Here is a 22,030-nt window from a genome sequence, read left to right on the forward strand (position 1 = left end):
AAATAATCTTTGATCAATAATAAGAAAATTACTCCATAAATATTGATGGGTAAGCAGCTGCGCAGCTGAATTAAGCATGATAATGAAATGTTAAAACCATTCATAACAGCATATCAAGTGTGTAAATCCTAATCCAATTCCCATGCAGAATTTAATTGTAAACATAATTCTTGATACATATAATGCCAAAAAGCGAACAAGGCCCTAACATAGTGAATCAATCCAAACAAAACTGTTGAAAGAGTTGAAGACATCGCTTGACAGCCCAGATATCTTTAGATAATCCCAATCTTGTTTGCCACATCCAAGGCATCATAATCTGGAGTCAACCTAACATATGCCTTCTTAGTTCCATCAGGCCTGCATAAGTTTATAAACAAGTTAATTCAAGATTCATAACAATCATGTATATGTTTAGTTTCAGACAATTGTCTAAAGCATGAGTGTAACCACAAAGTGGATACGACAAGCACACACAAATAGAAGTGAAAGAACCCAAAAGCTGTGATGCATCAAATTCCCACCCAGATTCTAAGTTGAAAAGTTTGAAATGGTTCACTAGATTGCAATACTCCTTCATTCTTCTCTAGTTATGAATATATGAATTTTATACTTCTACTTTTACTTAGAAATTCAGGTAAGAGTGCTCTCTTCTTCAAATCATATAATTATAACTTAGAATTGAAAAATATTATAGGTGACCCACTAATCTTAAAAACAGGTAAGAATGCAATTCTCTTCATATTATATCCCAACTGATAATTTTATAGGTAAACGAACAAATTCACATGACTAACATAATGGAAATTACCTGATCAATGTATTCACTTTCTTCGTCTGAATGTCATACATCTTCTTCACTGCATCTTTAATCTTCTTCTTGTCAGCACGAATGTCAACAATGAAAACCAGTGTGTTGTTGTCCTCAATTTTTTTCATTGCAGACTCAGTAGTTAGGGGATACTTGAGGATTTGATACTGATCCAACTTATTTCTGGGTGGTGCACTAATGCGAGGATATTTTGGGTTCCTTTCTTTTTTCAGAGTCTTTGGCCGATGAAATGTAACTTTTGTCCGGATCTTCTTAGCCTTCTTCTTGAATGTTGTACCAGACTTCACAGCCTTGGCAGCCTTAACTGCTTGAGCCTTTGGATCAGTTTTTTTCTTGCTGTCGACTGCAAAAGGTCAAAAAAATTAAATTTACAGCAAAGCACCACAAAAATGACAGTCAATCCAACACAATAGCTCAGAACAATAAAACTCTCAGACTACATTGGGCACTTATATACAAGTTACATTACAAGACACTTACATACAAGTTACATTACAAGAACTTAGCCTGCAAGTAAGTGGCCATCTAATCACATTGACAGATTGGATACAGTTCAATCCACTAAAATTTTAACCTTAAAAATTCCTCCTCAAACCAATGATGGTAAGTAGACGACATTGGCTAATAATAGCAAAAGTAGGTTCAGATCTACTATGCTTACATCTTTGAGCAAATTATATCCAGCAGAACAAGATGTAAAAAGGAAGAACAAACTACAGAGCCATACTTTAAAGCAAAGACTCATCATTAGCAAAACTTTAGGAGCAAAAACAAGATGGATACTAATAGCAAAAGTAGGTTCAGGTCTACTATGCTTACATCTTTGAGCAAATTAAATCCAGCAGAACAAGATGTAAAAAGGAAGAACAAACTACAGAGCCATACTTTAAAGCAAAGACTCATCATTAGCAAAACTTTAGGAGCAAAAACAAGATGGATACTAATGATTCAACTCATCAAATTTCACTTTCATCCAACTAAAACACCAATCATTCAATTCCAAAATCAATTTGAATCAACATCCTCAATCCTATGTCACACCCCAAATGACCGCAAAACTTCAACCAAAGAACACAAAAGGGTAAAATCTTTTGCTTCCACAACAGATTTCAAAACAACCCTTTTCCTTATTTACCAACTCCAAATCATTTATACTTTAACATTTCCAACCCAACTTACACTATGTCCTCCAAATCAATTACTTCAGTAAAAATCTAAATTAAATAAGATTTATAAAGGAAACTGCTTTATATATTGATATATGTAATTTCTCAGTCAAAGATACAAACTTTGGCACGTTACATAACAAAAATCACCTTCTTTTAACACAAAAAAAAACCCTAAAATCTCAAAATTAAAAACTAAACAGAAAAAATTATAAAAAAAAATTACCTTTAGCTGGAGCCATTGCTGAATTCTTAGTTCAATTACCTGGGAAGAAAATTTTAAACTAATTTTAGATATGCAAATTACCGAATTAAAAGATACTTAATTTTTAAACTTGAGGGAAGTGGGTACCCCTTTTTAGCTGCGGCCGCTGGAGAGTTTAGGGTTTTCTTTCCCAAGTGAAGAAGAAGAAGAAGGGGAGGTTTTATAGATAAGTTGAAATTACCGATTTAACCTGGATTACAAATGGGCCTTCAAAGGACCGGATATGGGCCTGCTTGAGTAAGCCCATATAAGGATCAATTTCTGATTATTTAAGCCTAGAGTATGGCCTACTGGATTTATTTAGGCCCATTAATAATTTACTAATAAATATTTATATATGTATATGATCTGGAATTTATTTATATTATATTAATATTATGGTTTGATTAGATACTTTATTCATGTAAGCTATTCGTGTTAAAATTCAAATTAATATAGAAGATATCTACTATTTTATTGACCTTAATGGAATTTCAATTATTAAATATATACCATAAAAGACGTTAGTCACGATTAACATACAATATATATGTATATATATTATAATCATTATGAATAGGTTATTAAATTTAATGGTTGATTTGCTAAAGTATTAACGTTACTAAAAGTTATAGAAAAATGGTTATAAACCATGTGTTTTATTTCTTAATCAATGTTCAGTTGAGGACTGGTTGGTCCTAGTACTATCTATATAATTACTTTTTTAGAATTTATCATACATTTAAGGTGGTATTAGATTAATAAAAAATATTATTAAAACACGAAACTGGAAAATAAAAAATATTAAAGACTGGTTTAAGGCATGTATTTATGTCATTTTATTTAAAATTTTGTTTGCTTTCACCGACTATTTATTAGGTGTGCAAAAAGGGTTATAAACAATAAATTTTGAAGATACGATAAAATTCAGTCATTAATTATGTTTTGCACTAACGAAAAATTCAATCTGATATGCACTTGTCAACATATGACAACTTGACAAAATTATAAAACTCCTATAAAACGTTTTTGCTGCAAAATAATATATAAGCAATCTATAAAAATTTAAAGAACGTAGAGAAATTAAGGACCTTAAATTTCTCAATTAGTCCATTATGGGAAAACCAAAAAAATTTATTTAGACCAAAGTCTGTCTCTTTGTACAGACATAATCTTTTGAACAAACATAGCTGTTTAAACCAACTTAATTATTTGATGGCTTACCATAATTATATGGGTCCGAATATAATCCATGAAAATGACTTGAGGCCGGTGTATTAAATCGAGGGGCAAGTTTTTTCAATACAACCAACAGGAAAATGCAGAAGATTGTAATAGCCAGCTACCTAGGTCGAAATGTCAACAAGCATTCATGTAATGCAATGAATGGTTGCGTGGAGAACAAGTTCTCTTTGGCTGCACACAGCTAGTAATGCCAAAAGTAAGACTTTTTACATGCTTTGAATCAGCTTTTCAATCTGGGAGTTGAGACTCTGACTTGGTGTCACTGCCGACAATGCAAAATTCAGTGCTTAAACTGTAAAAAGTTTTTGGAGCGTGATAAGTGATGTGTGCCCAAGAATGAGAATGGCGACAAGTTGAAAGCCACAGGCCCTAGGTGGGTCACTGTTGTTTCTCCAGGTTGGTCGAGTTCATCTATCCAAACTGGCAAACTGGGAATATGTACAGGATGTTCTTTTCCATATACTTCTTACCCTCCAAATTTCTGCTCAATTCTTATTAGATTCACCATGGGTTCATGTTGGTATTTTCCTTTTTCCTCTTTTTAAGTAAGCATGGGTTCAGCTGCAAGAAATTACATCTGGGGGTTGAATCACATTGACATTATCACAGCCTTCAGGGGCAACCAAAATTAGATAAAAGATAGCAACTTCAGCTGAGGAGCACAGCCAAAGTTTGGTTAAAGTTGCACTAGCAATAAATATGGTCAAAACATTCAACAAGTTCTTGTATTTATGCATTTTGTTCAATTAAATCTCTATACTTAAAATCGAAATAATTTATTTTTTTTATTTTGAAAATTTTTTCAATTTAATCCCTTCTCTAACAGCATCTAATCTTTTCGTTAAAATAATAACATCAGCACTGACATCAACGATGAAGTGGTATATTTTGATAACGTGGCACCCACATGACAACATGGCATACCACGTGGCACCGATTTGGTGACATGACAAATCAAAAAATTTAAAAAAAAAAAAATTTATATCATGTCATAAGAATTAAATTGAATAAAAATATATAGTACAAGGACTAAATTGAAAGAAAATATTTAAAAAATATAAATCTTTTAAATAGATGGTAGATATACTTATTAATAAGTCAAATATTTAAATTTAAAATATTTATGATGTTAAAAAATATATATAAATATTTTCTTACTTGATTATTTAATTTTAAAATATATATGTTAATTTACTTTTTTTACAAAAAATTAAGTTTGAATTCTCTTCCTATAAAAAAATTTCAAAAAAAATTCATATTTAAATAAAATTTAGATGAATAACTTACATTATATTGAAATAAAATAATATAAAAGGACTAAATAAATTTTTTTCTTCTATTTATAATATTAAAAAATTTTAAATTTATTTGACTTAATTTTTAACTTGAACTGAACTCAAATCAGCAAACTAAGTTAATTTAGTTACAACTTTCATAATTTACAAATACCTAGTTTTTTGAAATTATGCAATTCTTACGTAATTTACTTTTTATTTAAATTTATTCGAAATTTCTTATAAAACGATTTTATTTACACTAAAATACCACAATCAAATTTTACTAAATTTAAATTTAAATTATTAATTTGGATCTACAAAAAATTTGTAAATAAAAAATAAAATGATACAAATATTTACAATTATATTCAATTCTATCAACTATAAATACAGTCTTAAATCTAGAAAATTTCAACTTAAAAAATATAATCTGAAATATTGAACAAAATGAAAAAATAAAAAATAAATAAAAAATTGAAAGGATGGAGCATATCAGATTTTATGGTTATAATAAGAGGTTTGTCATATTCAAATTAAACAACTCAGAATGAATAATTATTTTTATAATCATTACTAACTCCATATTTCCTTTCTTCATTTAAAAAAAAAAACGAAATCAACCTATTTTGCTCATTTGAGTTCAGCTTTAGTTAAAAATTAAGTCAAATAAATTTTAAATTTTTATACTATTATAAAAAAGAAAAAAATTTATTTAGTCTTTTTATATTATTTTATTTCAACATAATGCAAGCTATTTATCTAAATTTGACTTTATGTATAAAATTTTTTCAAAATTTTTTTATAAAAGAGAATTCAAACTTAATTTTTTGTAAAAAAGATAAATTAATGTACATATTTAGAATTAAATAATCAAGTAAAAAAATATTTATATATATTTTTTAATACTACAAATCTTTTAGACTTAAATATTTAACTTATTAATGAGTATATCTATCATCTACTTAAATATTTATATTTTTAAATATTTTTTTAATTTAATCCCTTAACATCTCAATTTTGTTCAATTTAATCCCTTTATTATATTTTTTTTCAATTCTATCCCTATGATATAGTAAAAAAAAATTTAGAAATTTTTAATTTACCACGTGGCACTAACATCAACATGTCAGTGCCACATCAGTATTACTATGTCATCATATTAATGCCACGTGGCACTATTACGTCATCGTATTAGTACCACGTGATATGTCACGTTATCATGTAGGTGTCACATTATCAAAATATGTCATGTCATTATTGATGTCAATGCTGATGTTATTATTTTAATAAAAAAATTAAATTCTATTAGGAGGAATGACTATATTGAAGAAATTTTTATAATCAAGTGATTAAATTATTTTAATTTTAAATGTAGAGATTAAATTAAATTAAATGCATATATATAAAGACTTATAGGGTGTTTTGACCAAATAGAAATAGTTGGTTCAAGTTGAACAATCAATTGAAAGCTGGTTCATGTTCGCTTTGTCTAGATGGACAAGGATATTTATTAGGCATCAAAGGTTGTGCTTATCCATAATAAATGCATCCTACTACCACAAAGTTTCTGGTTTTCCCTTTCAGCTATTCTTTCCTACTACCACATGATTGTTACAGTTCCTATCATGCTAAACCAAGTCTTTCAGCCATCCTGATTTTACTCTATATCTTGCACTGTGTTGTATATGTAAGAGGGAGACACAATCAAAGGTAGCAAGAACTAGGAAGAAAAGTTGGATGAGAGTTATAGCGGTCAGCTCTAAACCAATTCATTTACAATTTCACCCTAAAAGTTTCCGTTTCCTTCCATTTTTTATCTGTTAAATGTATTGAAGTAACAAATACGAGGATTATTATGCTTCTCGCAATTGAGTTATAAGTTTGGAGATATCTATATATATACTCACACTACATGAGTTCAGATTCATCAAAGAATAATAAATCTCTGATCTTCCACATAACATATATAGGGATGAAAGCCATCTTTTATCTATCTCAACACTGTTTTTTATTTAAACATTACCAAAAGACAGCAAACTTTTCGTTTTTCTTTAATTTGGGGAATACAGGGACCCACTAGCTGCTAGGTGTAAATGTTCTGACAATGATTTGGCAGAATAAATCGATCAACTTTAGAATAGTAGTGGAAAATCTAACATGAATCAAACATGAATTTATGATGCACCAGCATACCATTCAGATTTGCCTGGTGAAATGTCCTTACAACGTAATGGTAACTTCTTCTTAATTCCTGAAAGAAAAGATAAATTGCAGCTTATGGCTATGGGGATGCAGAAACCACATTTAAAAATCAGAATATGCAGACAGCTAGTTTCTAGTCAAGCCTGACAAAGTTTAGACACTCATCATTGATCCAGCTATACTTCTCTGTGAAAGGGTTGACCAGGTTTTTTCTGGGGTAACTATCTACGCAGTCTTCCCACACTCGAGTATCTTCCAAACCGTCCTTCATTACCTCCCACACACAATTGTTGCACATGAAACCAGCTCCAAGGCTAATCATCAGAATCCTGTCACCTTTCTTGAGCCTCTTCTTAGCCTCCATGTAACTCAAAACATACCATAGGCCTCCGGCTGATGTATTCCCGAATCGGTACAGTGCCATTCTAGTTGGCTCAAGATCATATTCGCTAAGCCGCAAACTCTTTCCAAGTCCATCGATCACTGCCCTTCCACCAGGATGGAGACAGAAGTGCTCAATCCCGGACTTGAGATTGAAATTGAAACTCAAAGCTCTTGCTGCATCAGGAGTTTGGCCTTTGATCCTTTTACTTCCAAGAAATGATATTGCATATCGAAGAAGTTCTGTCACTGGTAATATTTGGGGCACTAGAATTTCGAGATTCATGGTAAATGCTTTAGCAGCAGCTTTTGTCAAGCTTTTCGTTAGGAGAAATCCCTGGTACCCTTCCTCATCTTCAAGTTGCATGCAACATCCATATGCTTCATCGTCATAGCCAATATTGGTTCGCACGGCACATTTCAACTTGAAGATGGCTCGATCCTTTAAAGCTCTTTTGTTTGTCAAGAGAATGGAAGACCCCCCGGAACGAAACAGGCAATTAGATAACATCATGGACTTTTCTTTGCCACAATACCAATGTGAACCTATCGATTCAGTGCTCACAACAATTGCAAATTGATTCTTGTAAGTCTTGAACAAGCGCTGGACAAGGTCAATGGCTACCATACTTGCACTACATCCCATGCCAGAGAGGTTGAAGGACTTGATGTCATCCCTCATCTTGTATCTGTTTACAATTCGAGCCGTTAAGGAAGGTGATGGAGAAAACAACGACACATCGACAACGAGTATATCTATTTCGGATGGAGAAACTCCTGTTTTAGCGAAGAGACTGTCAAGAGTATCAAACATTATCTCATCCATCTCTGTATGTGCATCCTTTTCAGTAGGAGACTCCTCTCTACCATCAAGAACATTTCTCGGACCATAAGTTTCTTCACCAAGACCTGAACTGACAATGGTCTTTAAAAGAAACCTGTATTGTTCAAGACCAAGATTCTTGTTCCTCATGACAACTCTCACACAGGCTTCAGTGTCAAGCTTTCTGTCATCACTTGCCTTGTAACACTCATAACCCAACATATAGCAACATTGGTTTCTCTTCTGAAAAACCATATTACAAATATAGGAAATGAGGCTACAAAGAAATAGGAGACATATTGCCATTACAAGCTCCATTGACAGACACAGAGTGTGTTGGGAATGGGGAGTTTTCTCTGCTCTCTTTCTTCGTAGATAGAAACTGAGAGAAATACTATTTGGCATGATCTATATATGGTTGGATACATTCCTATTTATATACCTGGGTTGATCCTTGCTTCTTAATAAAGTTCTTTTTTAAATTATTTACGATACAACTTTTTGACTATAAAACACACGTACTTATCACTAAATTAAACACTCGAAAACCTAAAAAATTATCATCCATATATAATAAGCAGAGATACAAACTTGATCAAAATGATACAGCTACTTTGCATCTAATATTATAATTCTTATTCCTAGGTAGGGCAAGAAAGGGACTGTCCTTAATTGTCCCATTAATAACCGTGGACCTTTTTGTTTGTGACTTTGTTCACAGTGTTTCTTTACATGCAGAAGGAAAATTGTTGCTTAATCGTTGGAAAGGGAGGCTGGAAATGTCAAACATTATCCTATCCATGTTCACAGCATGATAAGTATGTCTTCCATTTTGACAAAACATAGTTAGCTGTTGGGGTTCAGATCTAAGTTTACATAAAAACGCTAGAAATATAGTTGTTGAGCTGAGTCTAGGTACATCTAATCTTGTCCTTCATGATCGAGATAAACATGATGATAAAATATCTAGAACTTTTGCATCTGAAGAGAACTGTATACGGATGATAATAGTAGGCTATTTTTGGACACTATTACAAGGATATTCAATCCGATTATACGAATTTGAATATTTTATATTCAGATTTTAGATAAGTTCAGATAAAAAATTTAATACTCATTTTAGATTCGAATAAAATTAGAATATTATTTTTTTAGATATTTAATATTTGAATCTAATTATATCTATTAAATAATTTCAAATATTAATATAATTATTACCATCATGATCCGGTATTTTTTTGACAAAATGTAAATTATTCCATGACATTCCAACTGCAAAATTTACCCTATCCTTTATAATTATAGGTATGTTGATATCATTTATCATTAATCATCCATTGAAAAAAATCACACACTCATTATGGATAATAAATGTAATTAACTATCACCGGTGATGGAGTCAATATTTCGCATTTTGGATAAAGATAATATTTATAAAATAATCATATCAAAAACTTAATATTTGTAAAGAAAAAAAAATAAAAATATATATTATAAAATTTTAAAATTTTTGGAAGACAAAGATCTTATTAGACCCATTCTCTCCGCCACCACCGACTATTACCTTAGAAGCCTAGATTAGGTTATGGAAACTTTGTCCACAATACAGCAAATAAGGTTTACACACATAAAATAAAATAAAGTTTTTAATTTGTTTGTTAGAGTTAAAATTGCTTTATTTGCTTCTGTCATGTGCTAATTATCTTTTGATAACATATTGCTTAGTCCCAGATTAAATCAAAATAAATATTTTGATTTATATAAAAAAACAAAGCTTGCTTCAATTTAACCCATTAATTAGCGTGGACTAAATTCGGTTTAGTTCATTTAATAACATATAAGCTTATAAATTAAGTAGACACATCATATCCTCATTCCAAGATTCCCCATCTCTGCCATCGTCATCTCAAACATCACTTCAACTCCTCTCACCAACATCGATTTGTCATCCTCTAATTATTCCTCTTGTTCAATTTTACTTTTCAAAATACAAATATTTTAATTTAATTTTTAAATAAAAATTATATTCACTTCCCACTAAATCAAATATTTCAAGTTTTAATTACCATTTATCTTTTTTAGATGATTTTGGACATTAATGACTTATAATGACTTATAACTAAATCATGTTAAAGTTTAAATTGGTTATGGTACATCATTTTCTATCTTTTATTGTTTTTATCATTAGTCAATTGTTATAATGACTCAACTAAATATGGTTAGGCCTCATATAATATGTCATATAGTCATCATCTACCTTCTAATTTTTAAGATATCAATTATTGGTTTTTTTTTTGGAAAAAAGTTAAAATTAAACATATATTAATCAGTAATAATAAATAAATATGTGACAATTTATAATAATTGAAATTAAAAATAAAATTAAAAATTATAATAAAAAATTTGGATTCGACTTTCGAGTATCATGTACTGCAACCACTTGTTCTTCTGTTAATTTAGATATCAATAAATCATATTGTGACCTCATTAACTTTATTAAAGTTTGGTCCCAGGTTGTCTTGTCAGTCGGTGGGTTCATTATAGTTTTCCATACCTAAACCTGTTCTACCTTCTAGAACTAATTAATAATAATTTAATATTCATGATGCTTAAGAGGTTTTAGTTCACGTCAATTTAAATTTTGAACTTATCAAAAACCCATATTCAAATCGATTTTATCGAATTATAACCAATTATATTTAAACCGATTAATTAACAAAAAAAATCAAAATTCTAATTTATTATATTAGTAATTATTTTTTTAATTCATCGACGAAGTAAGATGATAATAAAATATCAATTTTTAATTTTTTTTATTATTATATATAATTTAAAATATATAATATGATTATTTTTATAATTACTTTTTAATTATGTAAAATCTTAGATCTTGTTATTATTTATAATCTTAATTTTTTTTTCTTTTGGATACATATAATTCTTATCATTTTGTTCATTCTCCTGGTAGGTCTAATTTTTGTTCCAATTTTCTTTATTTAGAATAGTTGGATCGTACTTTCATAACTATCAATTTTAAATTGCACTTAGTGAAAAGTATAAGACGAAGAGATATGTGGCTCTCTGCTCATTGGTATCCTTTTCCAATGGCACATCCCTTTTGTAGACATGGTAATGGCAGGGTTATCTTGTGCTTGGTGGTGAGCCAATGGATGTGACATGCCGTACTTCTCTTCTATGGCTTCATCACTTCCGTTCTACCCAGCTCACTCCGTTTAGCTAAACCCACACACCTATCCATCAAAGTTCCTCCTAACTTTTCAGGCTTCCTCCTAACTTTTCAGGCTCTATTCAATAAACTGGTTCCGTTTTCCAGCCGCCCTTTCTGACTTTTTTATCCTCCATTGACAAGGCCTTCTCTTATAGCCAAGTTCCCCATGGTTCCAACTACTTTTTAAGATATTTTTGTGTAAATTCAGTTGCTTGTTATTTGATGACCCAAGTGTGTCCACAAACACATTAAGTTCGTCTCTAATCGCTCGTAAAGATACCCAAATGATAAATTAACTTTTATTTCATTTATTTAAAAAATTTATTAATTAAAACATCAATTATTATTTTATTTTATATAATACTCATATAATAAATGAAAATATTACGTAATTATATCAACTTACTAAATCATCATCTACTATAATATACCAACATGCTATAACAATATTATAAAATGATAATAAATAGTTTAATTATTAATAATTAATTATAAAAATATAAAAATTAAATTAAATGTAATAAAAAATAAAAATTTATTTAAAATTTTTTGAATAATTAAGAAATGAGAAAAAATATGCATGTAGGGAAGCGCATCATGCCCCTGATCTGGCTGCTTTGCATGATTAGGACATCATCACCCTTTCTAACAGGGATATCTAGTTCTTACCCAAAATCAGCTCCCCTCTGCTCATTAATCATTGTTGGCAGTCGTTCTTCCTATTTAAACTGCAACTGGAGCTTGAGTTTATTGACGGTTGAATTATGAACTTCATAGTGGAGTTTACAGGGACAAAAAGCTATTTCCTATTGCATGGTTTAAGGCCTCATTCAACTAGTACTTTCACTGGGGGCAAATACTAGTCGTTGGCTTTTGTAAAACTCGGCATCATGGTCCAAATGCTACTCCATGACCAGGAACACAGCTGCTCCATCAATGGTGGCCCCATAACTCAGAAGTAAGGTCAAGGAAGGCATGAGCGAGTCAAAAGACCATTTAAACTACTGAATTGAATCTGGAACAATTGAAGCATACAAGAATATAATGCTCAGGGATAAGATTAACAAGCAAAACATTAACTCATTCAAGTGCATTTCATCAGTCATCATCAGACATTTGACCAATAACATCCATACCAGAGCAAGCAACCTCATGGAATTGTAAATTATGAAATATTAATACTTATAAATTACTTTGCAGTTAAAACATCTGGGGACTGCTCCTTTAAGTGGAATCAATCACCTTAAAACAAAAATCGATAAAATACTATGTTGAATAACCTATAAGTTTGCTGACAAACTATACTCCAATGATGACCAGACTCTCAAAAGCCCTGCAAAAACTAGTTCCAATAAGAGATTTAAACTTCCTTTAACTCCTTCACAATGAAGACATGGGTTAGAGCGGCCTTTAACTGCAGAGAAGCCCTCAACATCTCCAGACCCTAAAGACACAAGAAAGAAACAAGGAAAAACCACTACAGGACTCAGGAGTCAGCACTAGCAGCAGAATCCATAGACATGGGTTAAAACTCATTGAATTTTTTGGAGGAACATCATCTTAAGGAGTGATAGGAGTAGCACAATATATTCCTCCAAAACCTTAATATATACTGCTTCAATACAAGCAGACCCACCAAGATTCAATACAGCTTAGGGATATGAAAAAGGAAATGGAGTTGAATGAATTGCTCCAATTCATTTTTAGGACCAAGTTACTAGCCTCTAAAAGTGAAAACTAAACAAATAACAAGGCCAAAAATCTTTACCTCGTTGATGCTGAACTCAAACCATTTTTTCCTCAAGAGCACTGAAATCCTTAACATTGCACTTATTTAGCATAGCAACACCAGAAATCATTGACATTGGTGTTATCGTTAAATCATCCATCACCATGTATGTAGCCAAGCCCTTCTCAATACTTCCCTCAGTAGTTGAACCCGCCATATCAGAATTCCTACCAACAAAAGTCACTTCACTAGGCATTGAAGACTTGCAGGGAGGACAAATTGCGTTTAAAATGTCTATCACGTAACGATGATTGTTTGCACATGTATAGAACTTTCTCTGTGCTGGATCCTGACTAGTGTCAGGCGACAGGGGAGGAACACTGGTTACAACATATGGCATATCAGGTTTCAAGAGAAAATTCTTATGTTGATTGGGCTGCACATAAGCTTCATTTAAGTTTTCCAGGCTCTGGTACACGTTGTCCATGCAGGCAACCATGTTTTGACTTTTGAGGAGCCTGATAAAGGTACCTACAGGCAAGGACAGGACGTAGGATAGGAAATCCACAAACTCCTTTCCAGCTTCAGCAAAGAGGACTTTATTGGCCCTTTTATCAATCAACAGCTTCAAGCTTAGCTTGGTTTCTGTCGTATCGTTACTGCTGAGAAACATAAAAGTTTCAGTTTGCTATTCCATCAAAAATATAGGCTTCATCTATATGGCAGAGAGAATGAACAGGCCAACAAAATATTTGGGCAAAAAAGAAAGAACCAAAGAGAAATAATACCTTTAGCGATACAGTTGATCCAATGAACTAATACGATGGAGAACAAGTAAATGAAATGTTACACTAGTCAAGTATAAGGCCTTCCTTGAGGATTCTCCTTTAACATTTACTCTTCAACTCAACTTGAATGAAGATAATGCTAGGTGTCACGATCTACACTAACCCCTGTGAGGTATTATCCACTTTGACCCGCTAACCTCACGATTTTACCTCACAATTTTCAGTATCACTCTATTACATAGTCAATGTGGGATTCATGGCTCTTCTCTATAGGACAATGACATTCATCCTTACTCCTCGTTGGGAGTTTCTCTTTGATGTGAGATTTTGTAGCTCTACTCGCTAGGAGCATTATCTCAACAATGTGGGATTCATGTCCATGTAAAAATCGTAACACCCTCTCCCACCTCAATAAAGGTCCACTGTCCTCAATGGTACATTACTAGTACTCAAAATCCGCTCCGATACCAATTGTTAAGAACCACACCGACCCGTGTGAGGTATTATCCACTTTGGCCTACTAACCTCACAGTTTTGTCCCATAAAAGACGCCTCACAGATTGAAATGGTGTGAATCTTTATATTTCTAATATCACTATAGTATATAGCTGATGTAGGATTCATGACTCCTCTCTTTAGGACTATGATATCCTCTTTTACTTCCCTTTGGGAGTTTCTCGTCGCGTGGGCATGAATCCCACATTGTTGAGATAATGCTCCCAGCGGGTAGAGTTGCAAAGTCCCACATCGAAGAGAAACTCTCAACGGGAAGTAAGGAAGGATGTTATGGTCCTAGAGAAAGAAGTCATGAATCCCACATCAGTTTTGTATTAGAGTGATATTGAAAATATATGAATTCACACCACTTTTAACCTATAAGGCGCTTTTATGGGATAAAATCTTGAGGCCAGCGGGCTAAAGCGAACAATATCTCACAGGGATTGGTATGAACCGTGACAATTGGTATCAAAGCGAACTTTTAGCGATGTGCCACTTCGGACAGTGGACCCTTATTAAAGTAGGGGAGGATGTCACGGTCCTCGCATGGAGGTGAATCCCACATCGTTGAGATAATGCTCCCAACAGGTTGAGTTATAAAGTCCCACATCGAAGAAAAACTCCTAACAAAGAGTAAGGGAGGATGTCATGGTCCTAAAGAATTATCTCGACGATGTAGGATTCACGTCCATGTGAAAATTGAAGTTCGCTCTGATAACAATTGTCATGATCCACACCAACTCTTATGTGGTATTGTTTGTTTTGGCCCTTTAAACTCACGGTTTTATCCCACAAAAGGCACCTCACAGGTTAAAGATGGTGTGAATTCTTATATGCCTAGTATCACTCTAGTACATAGTCAATGTGGGATTCATGGCTCCTCTTTCTAAGACCATGACATCCACCTTTACCCTTATTGGGAGTTTCTTTTCAATGTGGGACCTTGTGGCTCTATTCGCTATGAGTATTATCTTGATAATGTGGGATTTATATCTATGCAAGGACTATGACACTTGGGTTTGATTTGGTCTAGTAGTTGGGGTGCCAAAGCTCCATGTTCAAACCTGGCTCATGCTTTTTTAGGGGGTTTATCCTTAGTTTTCCAAAAAAGAATTTAGAAAATAAAAACAGAATATATATTAGAGTTGTAATTCCATGGCCTTTCCAATACTTTTGCAAAAGGCAAATGTACGAGGTTTCACTTGGAGACAAGTACATCATGTTGATGTCATCTCAACATTTGAAATATAAATTATAGTAGAATAAAGATGGGATCAAGATTAGGTGGTGTGAACTCTTATATTCCCAATATCACTCTAATACATAGCTGATGTGGGATTCATGGCTTCCTTCTTTAGGACCATGACATCATCTCTTACTCTTTGTCAAGAGTTTCTTTTCGTTGTGGGACTTTGTAACTCAACCCATTGGGAGCATTATCACAACGATGTGGGATTCACCTCCATGTGAGGACCGTGACATCCTCCCCTACTTCAATAAGGGTCCACTGTCTTGAGTGGCACATCGTTAGTACTCAAAGTTCGCTTTGATACCAATTGTCACGGTCCATACCAACCCCTGTGAGGTATTGTTTGCTTTAGCCCGCTGGCCTCATGGTTTTATCCCACAAAAGCGCCTTATAGGTTAAAGGTAGTGTGAATTCCTATATTTTCAATATCACTCTAATACATAGCTGATGTGGGATTCATGACTTCTCTCTCTAGGACCATGACATCCTTCCTTACTTCCCGTTGAGAGTTTTTCTTTGATGTGGGACTTTACAGCTCTACCCACTGGGAGCATTATCTCAACAATGTGGGATTTATGCCCACGCGATGAGAAACTTCCAAAGGGAAGTAAGGAAGGATATCATGGTCCTAAAGAGATGAGTCATGAATCCTACATCAACTATATACTATAGTGATATTAGAAATATAAAGGTTCACACCCCCTCAATTTGTGAGGCATCTTTTGTGGGATAAAATTGTGAGGCCAGTAGGCCAAAGTGGATAATACCTCACACGGGTCGGTGTGGACCGTGACAATTGGTATTAGAGCGGATTTTAAGTACTAGTAATGTACCACTGAGGACAGTGGACCTTTGTTGAGGTGGGAGAGGGTGTCACGGTCTTTGCATTGATATGAATCCCACATTGTTGAGATAATACTCCTAGCAGGTAAAACCATAAAATCTCACATCGAAGAGAAACTTCTAGCGGGGAGTAAGGGTGAATGTCATTGTCCTATAGAGGAGAGCCATGAATCCCACATTGGCTATGTAATAGAGTGATACTGAAAATTGTGAGGTAAAATCGTGAGGTTAGCGGGTCAAAATGAATAATACCTCATAGGGGTTAGTGTAGATCGTGACACTTAGCATTATCTTCATTCAAGTTGAGTTGAAGAGTAAATGTTAAAGGAGAATCCTCTGAAGGAAGGCCTTATACTTGACTAGTGTAACATTTCATTTACTTGTTCTCCATCAGGTTGAGTTACAAAGTCCCACGTCATTGAAGTGAGGGAGGATGTCACGATCTTCGTGTGAATGTGAATCCTACATCATCGAGATAATACTCCTAACGGATAGAGCCACAAAGTCCCACATCGAAGAAAAATGCTCTGCGGAAAGAAAGGTAAATGTCATGGTCCTGGGGAATAATGAATCCGACATTGGCTATCTACTAAAGTGATACTAGGCATATAAGGATTCACACCACTTTCAACTTGTGAGGCACAACTTGTGAGACAAAATCATGAAGCCAGCGTGCCAAAGCAGATAATACTTCACAGGGGTTTGTTTGGAGTCATTTGTGAGACAAAACCCTGAAGCCAACGAGCCAAAACAGATAATACTTCACAGAAGTTTGTATGGCGCTATTTGTGAGATAAAATCGTGAAGCCAGCAGGTCAAAGCAGATAATATTTCATAGGGGTTAAAGCTAATAATACTTCACAGGAATTTGTGTGGATCATGACACCAAGGCTCTTAACAAACTTATATTATTTGCAACAATTAACAACCTCATATATTGAAAATTCATATAGGCCTTGTATCCATTGAAAAAGAGATCCTAAAACCTTAACCAACTACAAATTTCAACCAAATATTCCAAAAATCGCTCTTGGTGCCATAAGATAAGGGAGACTTAAATGATGGAAAAATATTAAGAGGGTCATTTGACATAATTTTTCCAACCTTTTAAAGAAAACAACATGCTGCCCCCATAAAACATCAAAAACCCAACATTCTACATTATCTTCTTGGAAACAGACATTATAAAAATGAAAATTAATTTTTTATCCCCTCTTGTTGGGTACTATTTAAAAAATTTTTAAAAACAGCATTTTCAGTTAAAAAAAATTAAGAAGCAACTTTCATGTGTAGCATCCATCAAAGCATCTAGTATGACATCAAAAGCATAAACTTCGAAGAAAAATAGAAACCCAATGTTGTTGTATATCTTGGTTCTCCTATACAAGAAAGAAAATAAATAAATAAATAAACAATTAAGCCATTGTCCAAGCAACCCACAAAAAAAACAAAGCCAACTTCTTCGTTAGTGTCAATGCAATATATTTATACACACAGAAATAAACAGTAAGGAGTGAAAAAGATATATAAAAGGTCTGTTCTTCTTTTGCCTATTTGCTCTCTTTCTTCAGCCCCTTGAAGCAAAAGAAAAGCACCCTTTGTGTTAAAAGAAGAGAGGAGACAGGAAACATGGGAAAATTAATATCAGTTACTTATATATTAATATAGATATCAAAATGAGGATAAACTATATTAACCCATTAATTCAATTTAGTAAGCATTACTTAATATATCTTCTGATTGATGTGTTAACAATGGCAGCCGGGGCTTCTCCGGCCCATGGGTGAATCGTCTCTACGGTTAGTATGAATTAATCATTGAAACTAAGTATTGTTGGGCCGGCTCAGCAAAGAACCGCCCTCCAAAAATAGGCGTATGCCGCTAGAGAGTAGCAAGCACACGGTATTCTTTAGTAAAAGGCGAAAGAATAGTTCGCTCTGTGCTCACCGCACGGCTCCGTGCCTTTCCTTCTTCCGTTGGCACTTTCCTTTATGTAAGTCGGTTAGGGTGCGATTGTCTTTTGTTAGAGATGTGGATTTCGCTCTTACCAAGCCAGCTGTGTCTAATGAAATCAACTGTTTCTAGCTCTACTCCATGTTTGTGCAAAATCATTCCTTGTTCTAGTCCACAGGCTAACTCCTTCACATTTCAATATTGAAATTTCAAGCTGTATATCCCTGAGAATCCCAGCCTCTATGGGTTTTCTCTTCTCTCTGTTGAATGAATTACTCCCCCAATATCACCCTGATGCAGCAATTTTCCATCAAGAAAATGCCTCTACCATAACATATCAGCTCTGCATCACCCCTGTAAATTTTGTCTGTGTCACATTCGAATCCATCATTTCTTAAAGTTGGAACTTGGGGTTTGTCCCAATCACGCCTTAGAGGCGGATGTGTACAGTACAATTATGAAAGTGAAAAGAGGATTAGACATGGTAAGGTGTCTTCTTACATACATTATATATAACTCATCACTTTCCAATTTCATATTATGTGAATAGTCCAAATCATACTTCAGAATGATTCAAAGCAAACAAGTAAATTAGAATATAGGAAGACAGCATTTAACATCTGGTGCAAATTACTAATAGGCATGTGAGACATTTCCCTTCTTCCCAAAGAAGACATCAGTGAGCACAGTCTTGGACTGCAACGATGCCTTAAGCAATTGCACAGCCTGAAAGAGAATAAGCAAATAAAAATATCAATATCTGTAACCACTATCAATCTCTAGTTTACTTGGAAAATGTGAAATAGTGGGAGAAAAGGTCTACTTACCTCATCCATGCCCATTTTGACGGTTTTCTCTTCAAGGGCCCCAATATCTTTGACATTGAACCTGTTGAGCAAAGCTATACTAGAAATAGTTGACATTGGCTTCACCATAAGATCATCCATGACCATGTATGTAACCACCCCTTTGACAAATCCTCCCTCACCTTCAGATGATGAAGTCGAAGTCGAAGACGAAGACGAAGAAGTAAAAGAAGATTTTTTCTCTGTCGCAACAATTTGAACCTGGCAAGTCATTTTGCGTCTACACTGAGGACAAATAGCGGTCGGTTCCTCTGCAATATTCCAGCCGCAGCCATGGTTACATCTGTAAAAACATTTTTGCTTTGAATCTTCTGATGACTCAATATCAGGCAGCAAGTGAGGCAAGTTTGTTGCAGCAGAGGTAAAAACTTTAGGCTTCAACAGGGCGTCCTTGTCCTGAAATGGTTGCATATAAACATCACTCAACTTTTCAATGCTTTCATAAAGTTTTCCAAGGGAACACACCATGCCTTCCTTGTTAAGGAGTCTAACAACGGTGCCAACAGGTAATGACATTATGTTGAAGAGGAAATCAACGAAGTCTTTGCCAGCTTCCGCAAACAAAACTCTTCGGCCTCTCACGTCTACTAGAAGCTTCAAGCTTACTTCGGTTGTGGCTGCCATGGATAGAGACTGTAGTTCCAAGCTTAAATCTGTAGCTTCAGTGAATAGATCCCCTAAATTGCTGATGATGTCAGGGATGTTGGCTATCCTTCGTGCCTAGACTGCTTCCCTCAATATTTTCTGTTTTCTCTCCATAGCATTGTCCTTTTTGAGTTGTGGAGAATATCTAGGCTTAAATAGATAAAGGGTTGCTTCAGATTTAAAGACCTAGAGAAGGTTTTAAAAGTTGGGTGAATGAATATTTACGAGCATAACCGGAAGACGTTTTACCATGTTCAACAACAACTTTCACCACCATGTGCTCTTCCACCTTATACAGTTACCAGCCATTCAACTTTACGGGAAAAGAAAATAAAGAAAGAAAAAGGTTATGGTGAATTGTTTTCCACCTCTTCATATTTGACTTTTGAATGAAAAATATGCGACATGGAAAGAAAAGAAGGATTGTCTAGTGCATTCTTTTCCTGGACTCTTTATCTCCCATTTTTCTTTCTTGTTTCCAAGTACGACTATTTATCTCCCATTCATGCCTTAACCAGACTGTTAATTACCTCCAACGTAAGGAAAGCCAAGTGTTGCTTTAGACCCAAGATTGAAGTTAAGAAGATTCCAGTTACACAGTTTAAAGCATGGTCAATCGATTTGTTTGAACTGAGACCAATGCGCGTTCCTAACGACAACAAATTAATTATAAGAATCTTAGAAACTGTCTATAAATGAGAATCGACAGCATTTCCTAACCCCCAAATGCAATTTCAAGAGTGCTACCAACATCAATTTGCCACGTACTTCCCTAGGAAAACATCAGAAAGCACCGCCTTGGACTGCATCCAAGCCTTCAGCAGTTTCACTCCCTTTCGCACAAGGCAAGTTTATAGCAAAGGGCCATAGAGAAGTGGAATGGCCAAAGCATATAAGATCAATTTTGTTCATTTCCAAGGACCTTGTGAATAGTCCTAATTTATAACTGGCCTCGAACAAAAATGCAGCTGGCATGAGAGTCCCAACCCCAATTAATTAGTACCCTTTGCAAGTCATTTCCTGTAGGTTTAGGTTTATTTTGGTGGCTGCCATGGACAGTACTTGCAAAATGGTAAAGGTTTTTGATCACTGCCTCGATTGCTTTCATTTACTTATCAGCGACTCTGAATATGGATGAATAATGCTTCACTGGGGAGGAGAGGATTAGCTGATTAGTATCTTTATATGTTTGTCTTATATGAGATTAAAAGTTCGGTAAAAAAACTGCTGAAAATATGATCATCTGAAACCATAAAAAATCGATGGAGTTTAACCATTTAAGCAGAAATATTAAGATCATGATCACTATAAAATATAAGATCTCTTAAGTTTTTTACATAAGAATTGGTCCTTTTCTTAAAACCCGGTGAACAACTTTAATTTTTTCCCTATTAGTAAAACATTACTTGTATGAATTGTTAGGGAGTTTTTATTGAGATATTGAGCTTGCATGAATGATGAACTACCACAATGCATGTGCAGATAGCTTGTGGAGTTTGGTTTTGTGTGTTCCAGGCAGTTTTGCTGACATATCAGTAGCATGTGAGTGCCATGCAGTGCAGCCAATGCATGCATGGATTAGATTTCCAGCTTCTGCTCTTAGTTCGTGTATAGAAGAAGAAAGTTAATGTACTAGGTTAGCATTAGCAGCTTTGTAATGAATTGAAGTTAATGAAGCTCTCTTAGTTCCCTTTTCTGAGTTTTCTTCAGTTTTAATGCTTCTGTTCTTCATGCTTTATATCCTCAGCCCTGGTTGGTATTTTTCATGTTTAATACACTGAGTTTTTAGCTTAAACACAGAAGCTTTTAGATAAATTTTGATATAAAAACTCATTAAATGAAAAAAAAAAAAACAAAAAACAACTCATAAAAGAAAAATATTACCATGTGCTATTCTACCTTCATCAATTGGTTAATTCATGAATGAATGCCCTTTAACTTTACAAAAAGAAAAAGACTAGTTCTATAAAGCATTCCTATAATTCACTCTTTTGCAAAGGGGAGGGGAGGTTCTGAAAGAATGCTATTTCCAATTTTCTTAATGTTTACAAGTAACTATA

General features: G+C 33.9%; 2 protein-coding genes, 1 long non-coding RNA gene, 1 other non-coding gene and 2 pseudogenes across 5 annotated transcripts; 1 reads left to right on the plus strand and 5 right to left on the minus strand.

Annotated features, from left to right (window-relative positions):
• Window positions 1-42: 42 nt before the first annotated feature.
• On the minus strand, window positions 43-2,420 carry LOC18586233 (large ribosomal subunit protein uL23). Its single transcript, XM_007009471.3, has 4 exons — window positions 2,351-2,420; window positions 2,225-2,263; window positions 812-1,175; window positions 43-360 (listed from the first exon to the last, which is right to left on the minus strand). The coding sequence occupies exons 2-4, from the start codon at window positions 2,238-2,240 to the stop codon at window positions 276-278; spliced, it is 465 nt and encodes a 154-aa protein (XP_007009533.1). The 5' UTR covers window positions 2,241-2,263; window positions 2,351-2,420; the 3' UTR covers window positions 43-275.
• Window positions 2,421-6,917: 4,497 nt separating this feature from the next.
• On the minus strand, window positions 6,918-8,591 carry LOC18586234 (3-ketoacyl-CoA synthase 19 pseudogene; annotated as a pseudogene).
• A 3,868-nt stretch (window positions 8,592-12,459) lies between these two features.
• Window positions 12,460-13,910, minus strand: LOC18586235 (uncharacterized; annotated as a pseudogene). The gene is made up of 2 exons (XR_016028831.1): window positions 13,168-13,910; window positions 12,460-12,843 (listed from the first exon to the last, which is right to left on the minus strand). The product of XR_016028831.1 is annotated as an uncharacterized LOC18586235 (transcript).
• Window positions 13,911-18,346: 4,436 nt separating this feature from the next.
• Window positions 18,347-18,462, minus strand: LOC148760276 (U5 spliceosomal RNA). Its single transcript, XR_016023282.1, has one exon. It is a non-coding gene; the product is annotated as a U5 spliceosomal RNA (small nuclear RNA).
• A 358-nt stretch (window positions 18,463-18,820) lies between these two features.
• Window positions 18,821-19,949, minus strand: LOC18586237 (uncharacterized). The gene is made up of 2 exons (XM_018129007.2): window positions 19,287-19,949; window positions 18,821-19,185 (listed from the first exon to the last, which is right to left on the minus strand). Exons 1-2 carry the CDS (start codon window positions 19,947-19,949, stop codon window positions 19,093-19,095), a joined length of 756 nt encoding a protein of 251 aa, XP_017984496.2. The 3' UTR covers window positions 18,821-19,092.
• On the plus strand, window positions 19,609-20,345 carry LOC148760277 (uncharacterized). The gene is made up of 2 exons (XR_016023232.1): window positions 19,609-19,686; window positions 19,832-20,345. It is a non-coding gene; the product is annotated as an uncharacterized LOC148760277 (long non-coding RNA).
• The last annotated feature ends 1,685 nt before the right edge of the window (window positions 20,346-22,030 follow it).

This window comes from Theobroma cacao, chromosome 10 (genome assembly GCF_053813885.1).
Source record: "Theobroma cacao isolate CCN51 chromosome 10, ASM5381388v1, whole genome shotgun sequence".
In the NCBI taxonomy this organism is placed as follows: Eukaryota; Viridiplantae; Streptophyta; class Magnoliopsida; order Malvales; family Malvaceae; genus Theobroma; species Theobroma cacao.